The sequence below is a fragment of the Pan troglodytes genome, chromosome 22 (assembly GCF_028858775.2).
Source record: "Pan troglodytes isolate AG18354 chromosome 22, NHGRI_mPanTro3-v2.0_pri, whole genome shotgun sequence".
Classification (NCBI taxonomy): domain Eukaryota; kingdom Metazoa; phylum Chordata; class Mammalia; order Primates; family Hominidae; genus Pan; species Pan troglodytes.
This window is the reverse complement of record NC_072420.2, coordinates 36,932,440-36,947,122: the sequence shown is the minus strand read 5'-3', so window position 1 is coordinate 36,947,122 and position 14,683 is coordinate 36,932,440. Positions and strand designations below refer to the sequence as shown.

Sequence of the window (14,683 nt, the reverse complement as noted above, 5' to 3'; positions counted from 1 at the left end):
TGGTATGTGAGCTGTTCCCGCAGGATTAAAAAAAGGCTGAAAGATCAGACAACAGCCCTGTCTGGAGCCTGAGAATTGGGGGCACGTCCTGGCTATGGGTAAGGTTGCTGTGTCTCTAGTTCCAGCATCTGCAACAGGGACAGGCACTAGCTGCCGCTGTCCTCAACTCTCAAGAACTGTACAGTACATAAAAGTGTGCTCCAAGGAATAAATCTTGGTACTCTATTGCACAGTAGGGTGACTACTGCTAACAATAACGCATTGTGTATTTCAAATTGCTAGAAGAGAGGGTTCTGAATGTTTTCACAACGAAGAAATGATAAATGCTTAAGGTGATGGGTATGCTAATTACCATGATTTGATCATCATACAATGTATAAATGTGTCAGAATATCAAATTGTACCCATAAATATATACAATTATTACATGTCAATTAAAAAAGTATGCTCTTGGCCGGGTGCGGTGGCTCACGCCTGTAAGGCACTTTGGGAGGCTGAGGCGGGAGGATCACTTGAAGTCAGGAGTTTGAGACCAGCGTGGCCAATATGGTAAAACCCCATCTCTACTAAATATACAAAAATTAGCCAGGCGTGAGGGTGCACATCTGTAGTCCCAGCTACCAGGGAAGCTGAGGCAGGAGAATCGCTTGAATTCAGAAGGCAGAGGCCAAGATCATGCCATTGCACTCCAGCCTGGGCAACAGAGCAAGACTCTGTCTCAAGGAAAAAAAAAAAGAAAAGTATGCTCTAGTGCCAGGCAAATGGTAAGTACTTGAATATGTACTACATGAAAATGAAAGTAAAAATCAAGGCTTCAGTAAGAACTTGGAAAAGCTTCCCTCACTGCCCCAAAATAAAAGGAATGTATTTAATGCTGCCACTTTTATTCTATGAGTACCTTTCCAAAGATTCATGGTCTCAATTCTTTCTTCTTTTTTCTCCCCTGTGCCTATATATAGTGTAAATATGCCAAATTTTCTGATCTCTGATCTATGTAGGGCCAAGATGACACTTGCTTAATCACTGCTGCTTATAGCGGTTCCAGTCCTGGTTTCAAGTTCTGTCTATTCAAGATCTAATGTGACTCAACTCTACCAGGAAGAAGAAATGTGGTACAAAAGTCAATAAGCAGCTGGGCACGGTGGCTCACACCTATAATCCCAGCACTTTGGGAGGCTGAGGCGGGCCTCCCAAACTCCTGAGGTCAGGAGTTTGAGACCAGCCTGGCCAATGCGGTAAAACCCCATCTCTACTAAAAATACAAAAATTAGCCAGGTGTGGTGGCAGGTGCCTGTAGTCCCAGCTACTCGGGAGGCTGAGGCAGGAGAATTGCTTGAACATGGGAGGCAGAGGTTGCAGTGAGCCGAGATCGTGCCACTGCACTCCAGCCTGGGCGACAGAGCGGGACTCCGTCTCAACAACAACAACAAAAAAAGTCAATGAGCAATTAAGTAAAAGCTCCCCCAGGACCTGACACCATAGATGGTGTCCCACATGGAACCAAAGCTGAGCGGTGTGAGGAGTTCCACAGACGGACCCTCTCCCAAGCAACACAACCATAACTGGTGAAAATTATTTTAAAACCAACAACAACCAACCATTTAGAGTCTGGAAATTATCCAAAGGACATTCAGGAAATAAAGAAACATTTATTCCGGAAAACCTACGACATTTCGGTCAAAGCAGCAAGAGTCACGGCACTTGAGCCATGACCTGCTCATCATCTCCTTCCTTCCCCAGCTTAGCTCCATGGAAACGTCACTATCCACTCTGGTGCATGTGGCCAAGCAAAAGGGTGCTCTCTTTCCCCAGCTCCCAGTCAAGGGCTTTTGCACCTCCTGGGAGGGGCAGGCCACCAGCATGTCACCTTCCCACCCCTCTGCTGGATGTGGCGGAGGCTAAATCCAGGTGAGTGCAGTGGAGGAGTCATGGGCTCCCTGCCTCCACCCAGACCCCACTCCCAGGCAGGGGTTCCACTCAGTCCTGGTAGGCCCAGAATACTGGGGCCCCAGTTGCTCTCACTGTAGCTTTCCTGGAGGGTGAAAGTTACATGCTGGGAGAGGAAGACCAAAGGCTACTGCCTCTGCCCAGTGCCCTATAGAATATCACTCTCAGAGAAGTGGGCCACTGCCCCCATCCCCAGCAATACGGTTCTGAGTTTTGCTCAGGGGGAGAAGGAGGCCATAAGAAGAGTGTTCCCAGTGGGAAATACCTGATAGAAATCTGTTTTCTCTGCAATGACTTTCAATATCCCTGGAGCAATGGGAGGAACCGTCACCATCTGCAGCTTGCCAAAAAAAGGGTTGTGTCCAGAGCTCTTATAGCGTTTCATCTTGTCTTCAATGACAAGCGCCAGGGACTGGGAATGGTTTATCACTTCCAGCAGAGTGGAAATGGCCACGTTCTGGAGGTAGCAGTCAGTCACACAGCAGCAAATAGTCATGAGGGACTTCAGCCAAGATGGAAAACTGGAATCACCGGCTCCTGAAAGGAAGCCAGCCGGAGAGGCAGAAACAAGCAGAACCACGTGAGAATGGGTCCCCAGTCTGCAGATTCTACAGCACCCTAGATCTAGGAAGTTCCCTGAGAAATCCACCTGGACAGCAGTGTGCTAACCTCCTGCTGGTGAGACTTATTTGGAAATAAGGTCTTTACAGAGGTAATCAAATTAAGATGAGGTTGTTAGGGTGGGCCCTAATCCAATATGACTGGTGTCCTTATAAGAGGGACATGTCAAGGGAAGACAGGACATACAGAGGACACCCTGTGAAGACAAAGGCAGAGACGGGACTGATGCAGCTGCAAGGTGAGGAGCCCTCCAAGGGTTGCCGGCCAGCACCAGAAGCTGAAGAGGCCAAAAAGTATTCCATCCGGGGTCTCAGAGGAGGAGTATGGCTCTGCTGACACCTTGATCTTGGACTTCTGGCTTCCAGAACTATGAGACAAATTTCTCAGTTTATGGTACTTTGTTAGAGGAGCCCTAGCAAACCAATATATAAAATATTGGCCAGGCACAGTGGCTCATGCCTGTAATCCCAGCACTTTGGGAGGCCAAGGCGGGCAGATCATATGAGGCCAGGAGTTTGAGACCAGCCTGGCCAACATGGTGAAACCCCATCTCTACTAAAAATATGAAAATTAGGGGGCCAGGTGCAGTGGCTCACGCCTGTAACCCCAGCACTTTGGGAGGCCTAGGCGGGTGGATCTCGAGGTCAAAAGATTGAGACCATCCTGGCCAACATGGTGAAACCCTGTCTCTACTAAAAATACAAAAATTAGCTGGGTGTGGTGGCGTGTGCCTGTAACTCCAGATACTTGGGAGGCTGAGGTAGGAGAATCACTTGAACCCGGGAGGCGGAGGCTGTAGTGAGCCAAGATCGCGCCACTGCACTCCAGCCTGGCGACAGAGCAAGATGCTGTCTCAAAAAAAAAAAAAAAAAAAAAAAATTAGCTGGGCGTAGTGGCACGTGCCTGTAGTCCCAGCTACTGGGGAAGCTGAGGCAGAAGAATCACTTGAACCCAGGAGGCGGAGGTTGCAGTGAGCTGAGTTGGTGCCACCACACTCCAGCCTGGGCAACAGAGCCAGACCCTGTCTCAAAAAAACAAAAAAAAACAAAAAAACCCAACACAAAAAAAACTTTATCAACAGGTATCATGAAATAGTCTATTTACTATCACTGAATGCCACTCATGTTCTAGGTCTTCTGATGGGCTGTGCTGGACACCCAGGGTTTAAAAACATAGGCCCCACCCTTACCACTTTGCCATGTAGTGAGACACAAGTCAAAAATGTACTAATTACAAATGAGGAAGGGAACAAATGAGGCCAATAGCACCTTCTTGGCTTACACAATTTTAGCTAGTCTTTAAATATAGGTTGAGAATCTCTAATCTGAAAATTCCAAATCCAAAATCTGAAACCTTATGAGCACTGACATGATGCTCGAAGGAAACAGTCACTGGAGCTCTTGGATTTTGGATTTCTGGATTAGGAATGCTGAACCGGTAAGTGTAAGGCAAATATTCCAAAAATCTGAAAAAAGTCCGAAATCCAAAATACTTTTGGTCCCTAGCATTGTGGATAGGGGATGTTCCACCCACGTCAATCGCCTCATCGTATGATTCCCAAAGAGGGACTTCGGCAGGGCTGCCTCTCACCTGGCAGCTGGAAGAGCGTTGCACAGAGCTGCTCGGTCTCTTCCTCGGACAGGTAGACAGGGAAAGTGGCACAATCCAGCAGCAGGTGGCAGGCGGCGGCAAAGGCCTCCCTGCGTTCCTCCCTGGAACCCCCCAGGTCAATGACCACCTTCTCAACATCCCATTCTCCCCCGTTTTTCCTGGCAGGGCTGCTGGGCGAAGACGATGGTGACTCTGAACTTTTTGTCTTGAATGGAGACCCTCGTGCTGTGAACAAGTCTGAAAGCATCTGCTTGAACTGAGGCACAGTGATGGGCTTGGGCTCCCAAGAGTTCTTCCTGCTGGAATCATTGGCTGCCAGGCTCTGCGTCCCATCCCTGTCCCTCTTCCCTGCAGGCTCCTCGGACTTGCTTTCTTCTCCTGACGCTGTCAGCTGTACTCCAAAAATGTTCTTGCTGGCAAAGTTGGCGATTAGCTCTTGGATACAAAGAAACGTCCTCTGCATGCTCCCGCCCTTCTTCCAAACATCGTCCCTTTCCAGAGAAACTCGAGGAACCCTCAAGTGCTCAGAGAGCTCCGGTGACGAGGCACTGAGCCCGATCCCACTGTCCTCAGACTTCAGAGGGGGAAACGAAGCATCTTCGTCACCGGGAATCACTGCCTTTGTTTCCAAAATTATTTTGCCATTTTCACCTTTTACTGGACTCTGTAAAAAATAAAAAGATGTGAATTGTGCATCTCTTAACACCAAGCTATTTAAGTATCAGTTGAAATCATGAATGTATTTCAATTCTGTTTTTCAAAATCATCACTCTCTAGACTAGAGAATCCCTGTGTTAAGTGTATAATGAAATTTAGGAGGCACCCAAAGCAGGAGAAGGAGAGCGGTGGGTAGCAAAGAGGAGGCTGGTACACCCACATGCTCTCTGGGGAGGCTGGCTTTTGGGCCTATTTTTCTTGTGTTTTTGTCTAAATATATAACCCCTTTAGAGTTCAAAAAAGTTGTTTAAGAATTGTTTCTGCCAGGCGCGGTGGCTCAAGCCTGTAATCCCAGCACTTAGGGAGGCTGAGGCGGGCGGATCACCTGCCACAATTCTCTGGACAACAGAGCGAGAACTGTTTCCGACAAATTAACAAATATGAATGAGGAAACTGAGCTGAGGGTAAAATAAAGGTATGAAGAAATAAAATGAGGCCAGGTGTGGTGGCTCATGCCTGTAATCCCAGCACTTTGGGAGGATGAGGTGGGTGGATCTCCTGAGGTCAGGAGCTCAAGACCAGCATGGCCAACATGGTGAAACCCCATCTCTACTAAAAATACAAAAAATTAGCCAGGCATGGTGGTGGGTGCCTGTAATCCCAGCTACTTGGGAGGCTGAGGCAGGAGAATCGCTTGAACCCATGAGGTGGAGGTTGCAGTGAGCCAAAATCATGCCACTGCACTCCAGCCTGGGCGACAGAGAAAGACTCTGTCTCAAAAAAAAAAAAAAAAAAAAGGTAAAGCAAGTCAGAGAATAGTGTATGTTATGGGTTGAACGGTGTCCCCCAAAAATAGGTTGAAGTCCTAACTCCCAGTACCTGTGAATGTGACCTTAATTTGAAAATAGAGTCTCTGCAGATGATCCAATTAAGATGAGATCATTAGAGTGGGCCCAAATCCAGTAGGACTGGATTTATAAAAAGGAGAGATCTGGACACAGAGACAGACATGCACACAGGTTGACGGCCAAGTGAACATAAAGGCCGAGACTGGGCTGATGCCTGGACAAGCCGAGGAATGCTGAATATTGCCAGCAAACCACCAGAAGCTCGGGGGAGGCATGAGACAGACTCTTTTTCCCCAGTGCACTTAGGGGGTGCCAACCTTGCTGACACCTTCCTGTCAGGCCCTGGCCTTCAAAACCATGAGAAAACAAATGTCTGTTGTGGAAGCCACCCAGTCTGTGGTACTTTATTATGGCAGTCCCAGCAAACTAATCCAGTACCTCATCTCGCTTATATTCGAAATAACCAAAATCACATGCCACAAACACACACATAAAACAGTCTGCAAGGCTAGTTATAACTAGCCCATTAACTGTAGTTACATAGTTATTAACTATATCTAATCATTAACTGCAGTTACAGAGCAGGCAAGTAGCATGAGAATGGGTGAAACAAAGGGTGCTAAACTTAAAAAATTTTTTTTGTAGAGACAGGGTCTTGCTCTCACTCAGGCTGGAGTGCAGCCGTGCAATCATGGCTCACTGCAGCCTCAACCTGTTGGGCTCAAGCGATCCTCCCACCTCAGCCTCCTGAGTAGATGGAACTACAGGTGAACACCACCATGCCTTTTTATTTTATTTTATTTTATTTTATTTATTTATTTTGAGACAGAGTCTCACTTTTTCGCCTAGGCTGGACTGCAGTGGCACTATCTCGGCTCACTGCAAGGTCTGCCTCCTGGATTCACGCTGTTCTCCTGCCTCAGCCTCCTGAGTAGCTGGGACTACAGGCGCCCGCCACCGCACCCGGCTAATTTTTTGTATTTTTAGTAGAGGCAGGGTTTCACCATGTTAGCCAGGATGGTCTCGATCTCCTGACCTCATGATCTGCCCACCTCGGCCTCCCAAAGTGCTGGGATTACAGGCGTGAGCCACCGCGCCCAGCCCTTATTTTTATTTTATTTTTTTTTGAAACGGAGTCTTGCTCTGTTGCCCAGGCTTAAGTGCAGTGGCGTGATGGCTCACTGCAACCTCCGCCTCCCAGGTTCAAGAGATTCTCCAGCCTCAGCCTCCCAAGTAACTGGGACTACAGGCATGTGCCACCATGCCTGGCTAATTTTTGTATTTTTAATAGAGATGGGGTTTTGCCATGTTGGTTGGGCTGGTCTTGAATTCCTGACTTCAGGAGATCCACCCGCCTTGGCTTGCCAAAGTGCTGGGATTACAGGTGTGGGCCACTGTACTTGGCCTAATTTTTATTTTGTAGAGAGATGAGGTCTTGCTATGTTGCCCAGGCTGGTCTCGAACTCCTGGGCTCAAGCAATCCTCCTGCCCCAGCCTCCAAAAGTGTTGGTATTACAGGTGTGAGCCATTGCACCATGCCAGGTGCTAAAACCTTTTAAAGTGAGGGTTTTACAAGCATATTTGACATATCACCTGGGTATCTTCTCATCTTTATTCCTATCCTAACCAACCCTAAAGACTTTCTACTCCCAGGAAGGTATAAGCTGCTTTTAGCCCCCAGAACCATTTCTGCCCCTCAGAGGACACACCGAGGTTCCGCTGGTGGACTCCGTGTCGAGGTAGGAAGGAGGCATCTGGACTTTGCTGAGCACCTTGAAACACGTCTTCAAGGCATGCGTGAGTTCAGGTAAACTTAAGGCCTCCATGTCCTCAGCAAGAGGCTGCACCAGGCAGCCGAGCACCTGAGGGAGATACTGGGTTTGCACCTCAGAGTAAAGTTCCTGTGAAATAAACGTGTAGGTTAACCCCACAATGTTGGTTCACAATCAGAAAAACAATGCATCTCAAAATGGCATCTAATTCAATTTTTTAGGGCATAAATTTCACACTAATTTTCTTTCTTTCTTTCTTTCTTTTTTTTTGACAGAGTCTTGCTCTGTAGCCCAGGCTGGAGTGCAGTGTCGCGATCTCGGCTCACTGCAAGCTCCGCCTCCCGGGTTCACGCCATTCTCCTGCCTCAGCCTCCCGAGTAGCTGGGACTACAGGTGCCTGCCACCACGCCCGGCTAATTTTTTGTATGTTTAGTAGAGATGGGGTTTCACCGTATTAACCAAGATGGTCTTGATCTCCTGACTTTGTGATCCATCCACCTTGGCCTCCCAAAGTGCTGGAATTACAGGCGTGAGCCACCGTGCCTGACCCACATTAATTTTCTTTTTTATTTTATTTTATTTTATTTATTTATTTATTTATTTTTTTGAGATGAAGTCTCACTCTGTCGCCCAGGCTGGAGTGCAGTGGTGTGATCTCGGCTCACTGCAAGCTCTGCCTCCCAGGTTCACGCCATTCTCCTGCCTCAGCCTCCTGAGTAGCTGGGACTACAGGCGCCCGCCACCACACCCGGCTAACTTTTTGTATTTTTTTTAGTAGAGACGGGGTTTCACCGTGTTAGCCAGGGTGGTCTCAATCTCCTGACCTCGTGATCCGCCCACCTCGGCCTCCCAAAGTGCTGGGATTACAGACGTGAGCCACCATACCACATTAATTTTCAAATCAGAAAACAAAAGAAGACTAGGCGTAGTGGCTCATGCCTATAATCCCAGCCAGCACCTTGGGAGGCTGATGCAGGGAGATTGCTTGAGCTCAGGAGTTCGAGACCAGCCTGGGCAACACAGTGAGACCCCATCTCTACAAAAAATACTAAAACTATCCAGATGTGGTGGCACATGCCTGTGGTCTCAGACACTTGGGAGGCTGAGGTGGGAGGATTGCTTGAGCCTGGGAGGATGAGGCTACAGTGAGCTGAGATCATGCCACTGCACTCCAGCCTGGGTGACAGTGAGGCTCTATCTCAAAAAAGAGAAAAGAGGATGGGCATGGTGGCTCATATCTGTAATCCCAGCACTTTGGGAGGCCGAGGCTGGTGGATCTCCTGAGGTCAGGAGTTCAAGACCAGCTTGGCCAATATGGTGAAACCCTGTCTCTACTAAAAATACAAAAAATTAGCTGGGCGTAGTGGCAGGTGCCTGTAATCCCAGCTACCTGGGAGGCCGAGGCAGGAGAATCACTTGAACCCCAGAGGCAGAGGTTGCAGTGAGCCGAGATCACATCATTGCACTCCAGCCTGGACAACAAGAGCAAAACTCTGTCACAGGAGAAAAAAAAAAAAAGAGAGAGAGAGACAGAGAAAAGAAAAGAACATTTCTATTGTTTTTGTTTGAGTCTGGATCATGTTATGCTGTCCAGGCTGGTCTCAAATTCCTGGGCTCAAGCAATGCTCCGATCTCAGCCTCCTGAGTAGCTGGGAATTACGAGCGCATACCACAGAGCTAGGCTCGGTATTTCAGTTTGATCTAGACAAATCAAGGATGTTACTCCTCTCCTTGCAAGTGGCTTTACACTTTCTAATAAAAAATAAAATTGGCACGTTTCTATATTAAGGAAATTAGTTTCCTTTGAGAAAATTAGCCAACAGCACAATTTTAACTAGGAAATGTATTGACTCTTTCCCTAAAGTAACTGTAGTACGGGAATGATACCCAGTTCATCAGCTGGTTGACCTAACTTCAGCTTTGCCCACTTACAACTGGCCCAAAAGTTATAGCCCCTTTTAAATAAGGCATTAAAAATTTAAGAGATTACATCCAGCTATATCTTTTATGCCAAAACAAACATCAAAACAGTGTTGCATATTTATGTAAAACATTTTCAGTAATGTGAGGTTGATAAAGCAGGCCATCACCACCAGTAAGAATGTAAATAATAGCAGGCGTTGAGATGTCCCTTCCCCAGCACTCACCAAGGGAATGACATCCAGCAGGAAGACCAGGAGGGTGCAGAGCTCCGAGACCGTGGGGGGAGGGCTGACGCTGTTCCTCACGCTGTAACGCTGCTTCACTGGTCTATAAATCACAGCAAAGAAAAATCCATTCTTCGGCCAGGCATGGAGGCTCTCACCTATAATCTTAACACTTTGGGAGGCCGAGATGGGTGGACTGTCTGAGCTCAGGAGTCTGAGACCAGCCTGGGCAACATGGTGAAACCCCATCTCTACTAAAGTACAAAAAAATTAGCCAGGAGTGGTGGCCCACGCCTGTAGTCCTAGCTACTTGGGAGGCTGAGGCATGAGAATTACTTGAACCCGGGAGGCAGAGGTTGCAGTGAGACAAGATCGCACCACTGCACTCCAGCCTGGGTGACAGAGCAAGACTCTGTCTCAGAAAAAAAAAAAAAAAAATCAATTCTTCTTCCTGCGGTAAGTCCAAGCATTTCTTACAATTTCCAGTAACGTTATTCTACTTCAAACATAATGGAAGACAGCTTTTGTAGTTCTCATAACTAAATTTTGGTGACTAAAAGTATCTAACATGTAGAAGTGTCAATAAGTGTCCTGAATCTGTTGGTGTCCAAACAGATTCCCTCTGACTTGAACTCTACCAATTCAGGTGTCTCCCAGGAGACCTGGAGTACCATCGACAGATGTAATCCCAAGTCCCCAGTCCAAGCCCAAAAGCACGATCCAAGGGAACGAGGCTGGGCTGGAGAACACCACAGTCCACATGGCTGTTCACCCTGCTGTAGGAGTGGCCTGGGACTACTCCTCTCCAAGTAATTCCAGGAGTTTATCAGCACCTGAGTTGCCTAGAAAGTTTCAGCTTCTGTAGAGAAGTGTAACCCCACCAATCAACTATTGTTAGTTGCTTATCTTATACTGAAATTCAAGACTTCTTTTAAAATAAACAGGCTACTAGATAAATGGGTAAGTTAAAAAGTATCTATTGCTTTTCATCTCATAACCCTGGGATGAATAAATTAACTGTAATAGGATCCACAGGCAACAGCAAAGCCATGTTATACTGAAGACAGACATTAATCTCAGGACAGGGATTAACTCTGGGATGAAAAGAGGACAAAATGTTGCAAAGATGGAGAGTCAGCTCTATCTGGGTAGAAACATTTTATTCTTTTTTTTTTTTTTTTTTTTTTTAAATAACCAGGATGGCCAGATGCGGCGGCTCATGCCTGTAATCCCAGCAATTTGGGAGGCCAAGGCGGGTGGATCACTTGAGGTCAGGAGTTTGGGACCAGCCTGGCCAACATGGTGAAACCCCGTCTCTACTAAAAATACAAAAATTAGCTGGGTGTGGTGGCGTGCACCTGTAGTCACAGTTACTCGGGAGGCTGAGCCTGTAGTCTCAGCTATTTAGGAGGCCAGGATGGGAGGATCGCTTGAACCTGGGAGGCAGAGGTTGCAGTGAGCTGGGATCGTGCCAGTGAACTCCAGTCTCGGTGACAGAGAGAGACTCCGTCATAAAATAAAAAATAACATAACAACCAGGCTGACCAAAGCATACTCTAACCTCAATATAATATGGCCTTGCTGTTGCCTGTGGATCCAATTGCAATTAACTTATTTTTCCCAGGGTTGTGAGCTTATTTGGGCAGAAAAGTGTAGTGGTAGCAGCTGAGAAGTAAGACTCTGAAACAGCCAAGAGCATTATAGTGGAGATGAACAAGAAATAAGTTTTACAGCATGCCTCAGGACAAAACAGGGTTTGAGACATGACCTTATTCCTCCCGTAAAGAAAATGGCATGGGAAAGGGCTCTCCAGGAAAGCTCGGTATTCCTGGGGTACGCCACTGCAAACAATTTACGGGTGGTGCAATTCACCCGGTTAAAAGAGATGGTAAAGCTGATTATAGTAGCTTAAAACATTAATGCTTTTATCTGACCAGTTACATTCATTTCAGCAAGAGTTTCAAAAACACTCTATCCAGTCACAAAGCCACAAAACTAAGCTGCTTTCAATAGATCGGGCAGCCAGGAGAGGAAAGCTGATTTGATGAATGTAACCAGAAAATGCGCTGAGGATTTTCTAAAGTTAGACTTTTAAAGCAGCTTCAGAATTACATGGCAAAGATTATGTGAACCTTCTTATTGGAGATGTTTTTATTCTGCTAGAATCTTAAGTGAATTCTTTCCAATCCTGTTTTAGTTGAATTTTAAAACTCAGGAAAGACTACTCAGCTTCAGCTACTTATATATAATCTGATATTCTAAGCAGCTACAAAATTATTAAACCCTCTCATCCTTCCTAAATATTCTGCATTCTTGAACTGCATACTTACCTAAAGCATTCCTCAAAACACCTTGTCATATAATCCCAGAGAAAGTCTGTGCTTAGAGAAGTTATCAGCAAATTTACCGTTTTGACTATCTCAGAGGCATTTCTGTTTTCCTTGATTGCACTGTAAAAGGGGAGGACATGAATAAATATGTCTATAAAAAAATCCTGAATTACAAAGTGTCCAAAAACCTGTAATTGATTTCACCATCTGCAACTTATTTCTAGAGAAGCTGACACACCCTGATAAAAATGAAAATATTACTGTTCTTATAATGTGTTTGCATAATGCCATCGTAAACAATATTTATATTGATACAGTCTCTTAAAAATAAATTTCAGAGCTGGGTGCGGTGGCTCACACCTGTAATCACAGCACTTTGGGAGGCTGAGGTGGGTGCACCAGCTTGACCAACATGGTGAAACCCTGTCTCTACAAAAATACAAAAATTAGCAGGGCATGATGGCGGATACCTGTAATCCCAGGTACTCAGGAGGCTGAGGTGGGAGAATCGCCTGAACGTGGGAGGCGGAGGTTGCAGTGAGCTGAGATTGAGCCACTGCACTCCAGCCTGGATGACAGAGTGAGACTCTGTCTCAAAAAATAAAAATAAAAATAAAATAATAATAATTTCAGAGCTACTGTAAAAAGAATTTGTACAGAAAATCAGTTTTAGTCCATACTCTACTGGTGGGATAACATGGTACATGGATATTCAGCAGGGAAATTCAGCCAAGATTTTAAATGTTTATCTTCTTTTTTTTTTTTTTGAGACACAGTCTCACTGTTTCCTAGGCTGGAGTGCAGTGGCACAATCTCGGCTCACTGCAATCTCTGCCTCCCAGGTTCAAGCGATTCTCCTGCCTCAGCCTCCCGAGTAGCTAGGATGGATTACAGACGTGCACCACCACGTCCAGCTAAGTTTTGTATTTTTAGTAGAGACGGGGTTTCACCGTGATGTTGGCCAGGCTGGTCTCAAACTCCTGACCTCAAGTGATCCACCTGCCTCAGCCTCCCAAAGTGCTGGAATTACAGGCGTAAGCCATAGCACCCAGCCTTAAATTTTATCTTCTATGGCTCAGGAAATTTATTCAAGAAATTTATCCTACCGAAATCCCTGCACAGCTACATAGATGTGTGCAGAAGTGTACCACTAAATGGCCATTAAAAAATACTGAAAAAGGCCGGGTGTGGTAGTTCACACCTGCAATCCCAGCACTTTGGGAGGCCGAGGCAGGCAGAACCCTTGAGGTCAGGAGTTTGAGACCAGCCTGGCAAACATGGCAAAACTCTGTCACTACTAAAAACATAAAAATTAGCCAGATATGATAGTGGGCATCTGTAATCCCAGCTACTCGGGAGGCTGAGGCACGAAAATTGCTTTAGCCCAGGAGGTGGAGGTTGCAATGAGCCGAGATGGCGCCACCGCACTCCAGGCTGGGTACAGAGCGAGACTCCGTCTCAAAAACAAACAAACAGGCTGTGCGCAGTGGCTGATGCCTGTAATCCCAGTGCTTTGGGAGGCTGAAGCAGGTGGATCACGAGGTCAGGAATTCGAGACCAGCCTAGCCAACATGGTGAAAACCCCATCTCCACTAAAAATACAAAAAATTAGCCGGGAGTGGTGGCAGGTGCCTGTAATCCCAGCTACTCAGGAGGCTGAGGCAGGAGAATCACTTGAACTTGGGAGGTGGAGTTGCAGTGAGCCAAGACCACATCACTGCACTCCAGCCTGGGCAACAGAGCAAGACTCTGTCTCAAAAGCAAACAAACAAACAAAACTGAAAAAGCAGAAACTGTCTAAAAGTCAATCAATAAGAAATTGGTCAGTCAGGATTTATTATTTTTATTTATTTTTTGAGATGAAGTGTCGCTCTGTCGCCCAGGCTGGAGTGCAGTGGCACGATCTTGGCTCACTGCAGCCTCCACCTCCCAGGTTCAAGCAATTCTCATGCCTCAGCCTCCCAAGTAGCTGGGACTACAGGCATGCGCCACCACACCCGGCTAACCTTTGTATTTTTTTTGTAGAGACCAGGTTTTGTCATGTTGGCCAGGCTGGTCTTGAACTCCTGACCTCAAGTGATCCGCCTGCCTTGGCCTCCCAAAGTGCTGAAATTACAGGCGTGAGCCACTGCACTTGGCCTTAAATAAATGATAAATCTTTAACAAAAAATCTAAGGCAACTAATCCCATAGGAGAATAGTGTAGAGCTACTCACAACTTGCATTTTAAAAAACAAGCAGTGGCCGGGCACAGTGGCTCACACCTGTAGTCCCAGCAGTTTGGGAGGCTGAGGCAGGAGGACTGCTTGAGGCCAGGAATTCAAGACCAGCCTGTGCAACATAGCAAGACCTTGTCTCTACAGAAAAATTAAAAATTAGCCAGGTGTGGTTGTGTGTGCCTATAGTCGTAGCTACTTGGGAAGCTGAGGTGTGAGGATCGCTTGATCCCAGGAGTTCAAGGCTGCAGTGACCATTGATGGTGCCGCTGTGCTCTAGCCTGGGAGACAGAGTGAGACCTTGTCATGCTGGAGAGTGACACTCCAGAGAGTGCCAGGCATGGCGGCTCACACCTATAATCCTAGCACTTTGAAAAGCTGAGGTGGGCAGATTGCTTGAGCTCAGGAGTTTGAGACCAGCCTGAGCAACATGGTGAAACCTCATCTCCACACACACACACAAAAAAATTAGCTGGGCATGGTGGTGCATGTCTGTAGTCCCAGCTACTTAAGGGGCTGAGGCGTGAGGATCGCT

The 14,683-nt window shown here is 46.7% G+C and overlaps 1 protein-coding gene across 7 annotated transcripts in view; it reads right to left on the bottom strand.

Annotated features, from left to right (window-relative positions):
* The window catches only part of DOP1B (DOP1 leucine zipper like protein B), a 137,610-nt gene that overhangs the window by 59,320 nt on the left and 63,607 nt on the right, over positions 1-14,683 (bottom strand). For all 7 annotated transcript variants that reach the window (XR_010154595.1, XR_002941048.3, XR_010154596.1 and 4 more), the window contains exons 11-15: positions 11,934-12,053; positions 9,604-9,706; positions 7,394-7,585; positions 4,159-4,843; positions 2,213-2,484 (exon numbers count right to left, since the gene is read on the bottom strand). Coding sequence is in view for 3 of the 7 variants with exons in the window: in XM_531552.9 (XP_531552.5) it covers positions 2,213-2,484; positions 4,159-4,843; positions 7,394-7,585; positions 9,604-9,706; positions 11,934-12,053 (1,372 nt within the window). In the remaining 4 variants the exon portion in view is untranslated. The remainder of the gene's footprint in view (positions 1-2,212; positions 2,485-4,158; positions 4,844-7,393; positions 7,586-9,603; positions 9,707-11,933; positions 12,054-14,683) is intronic.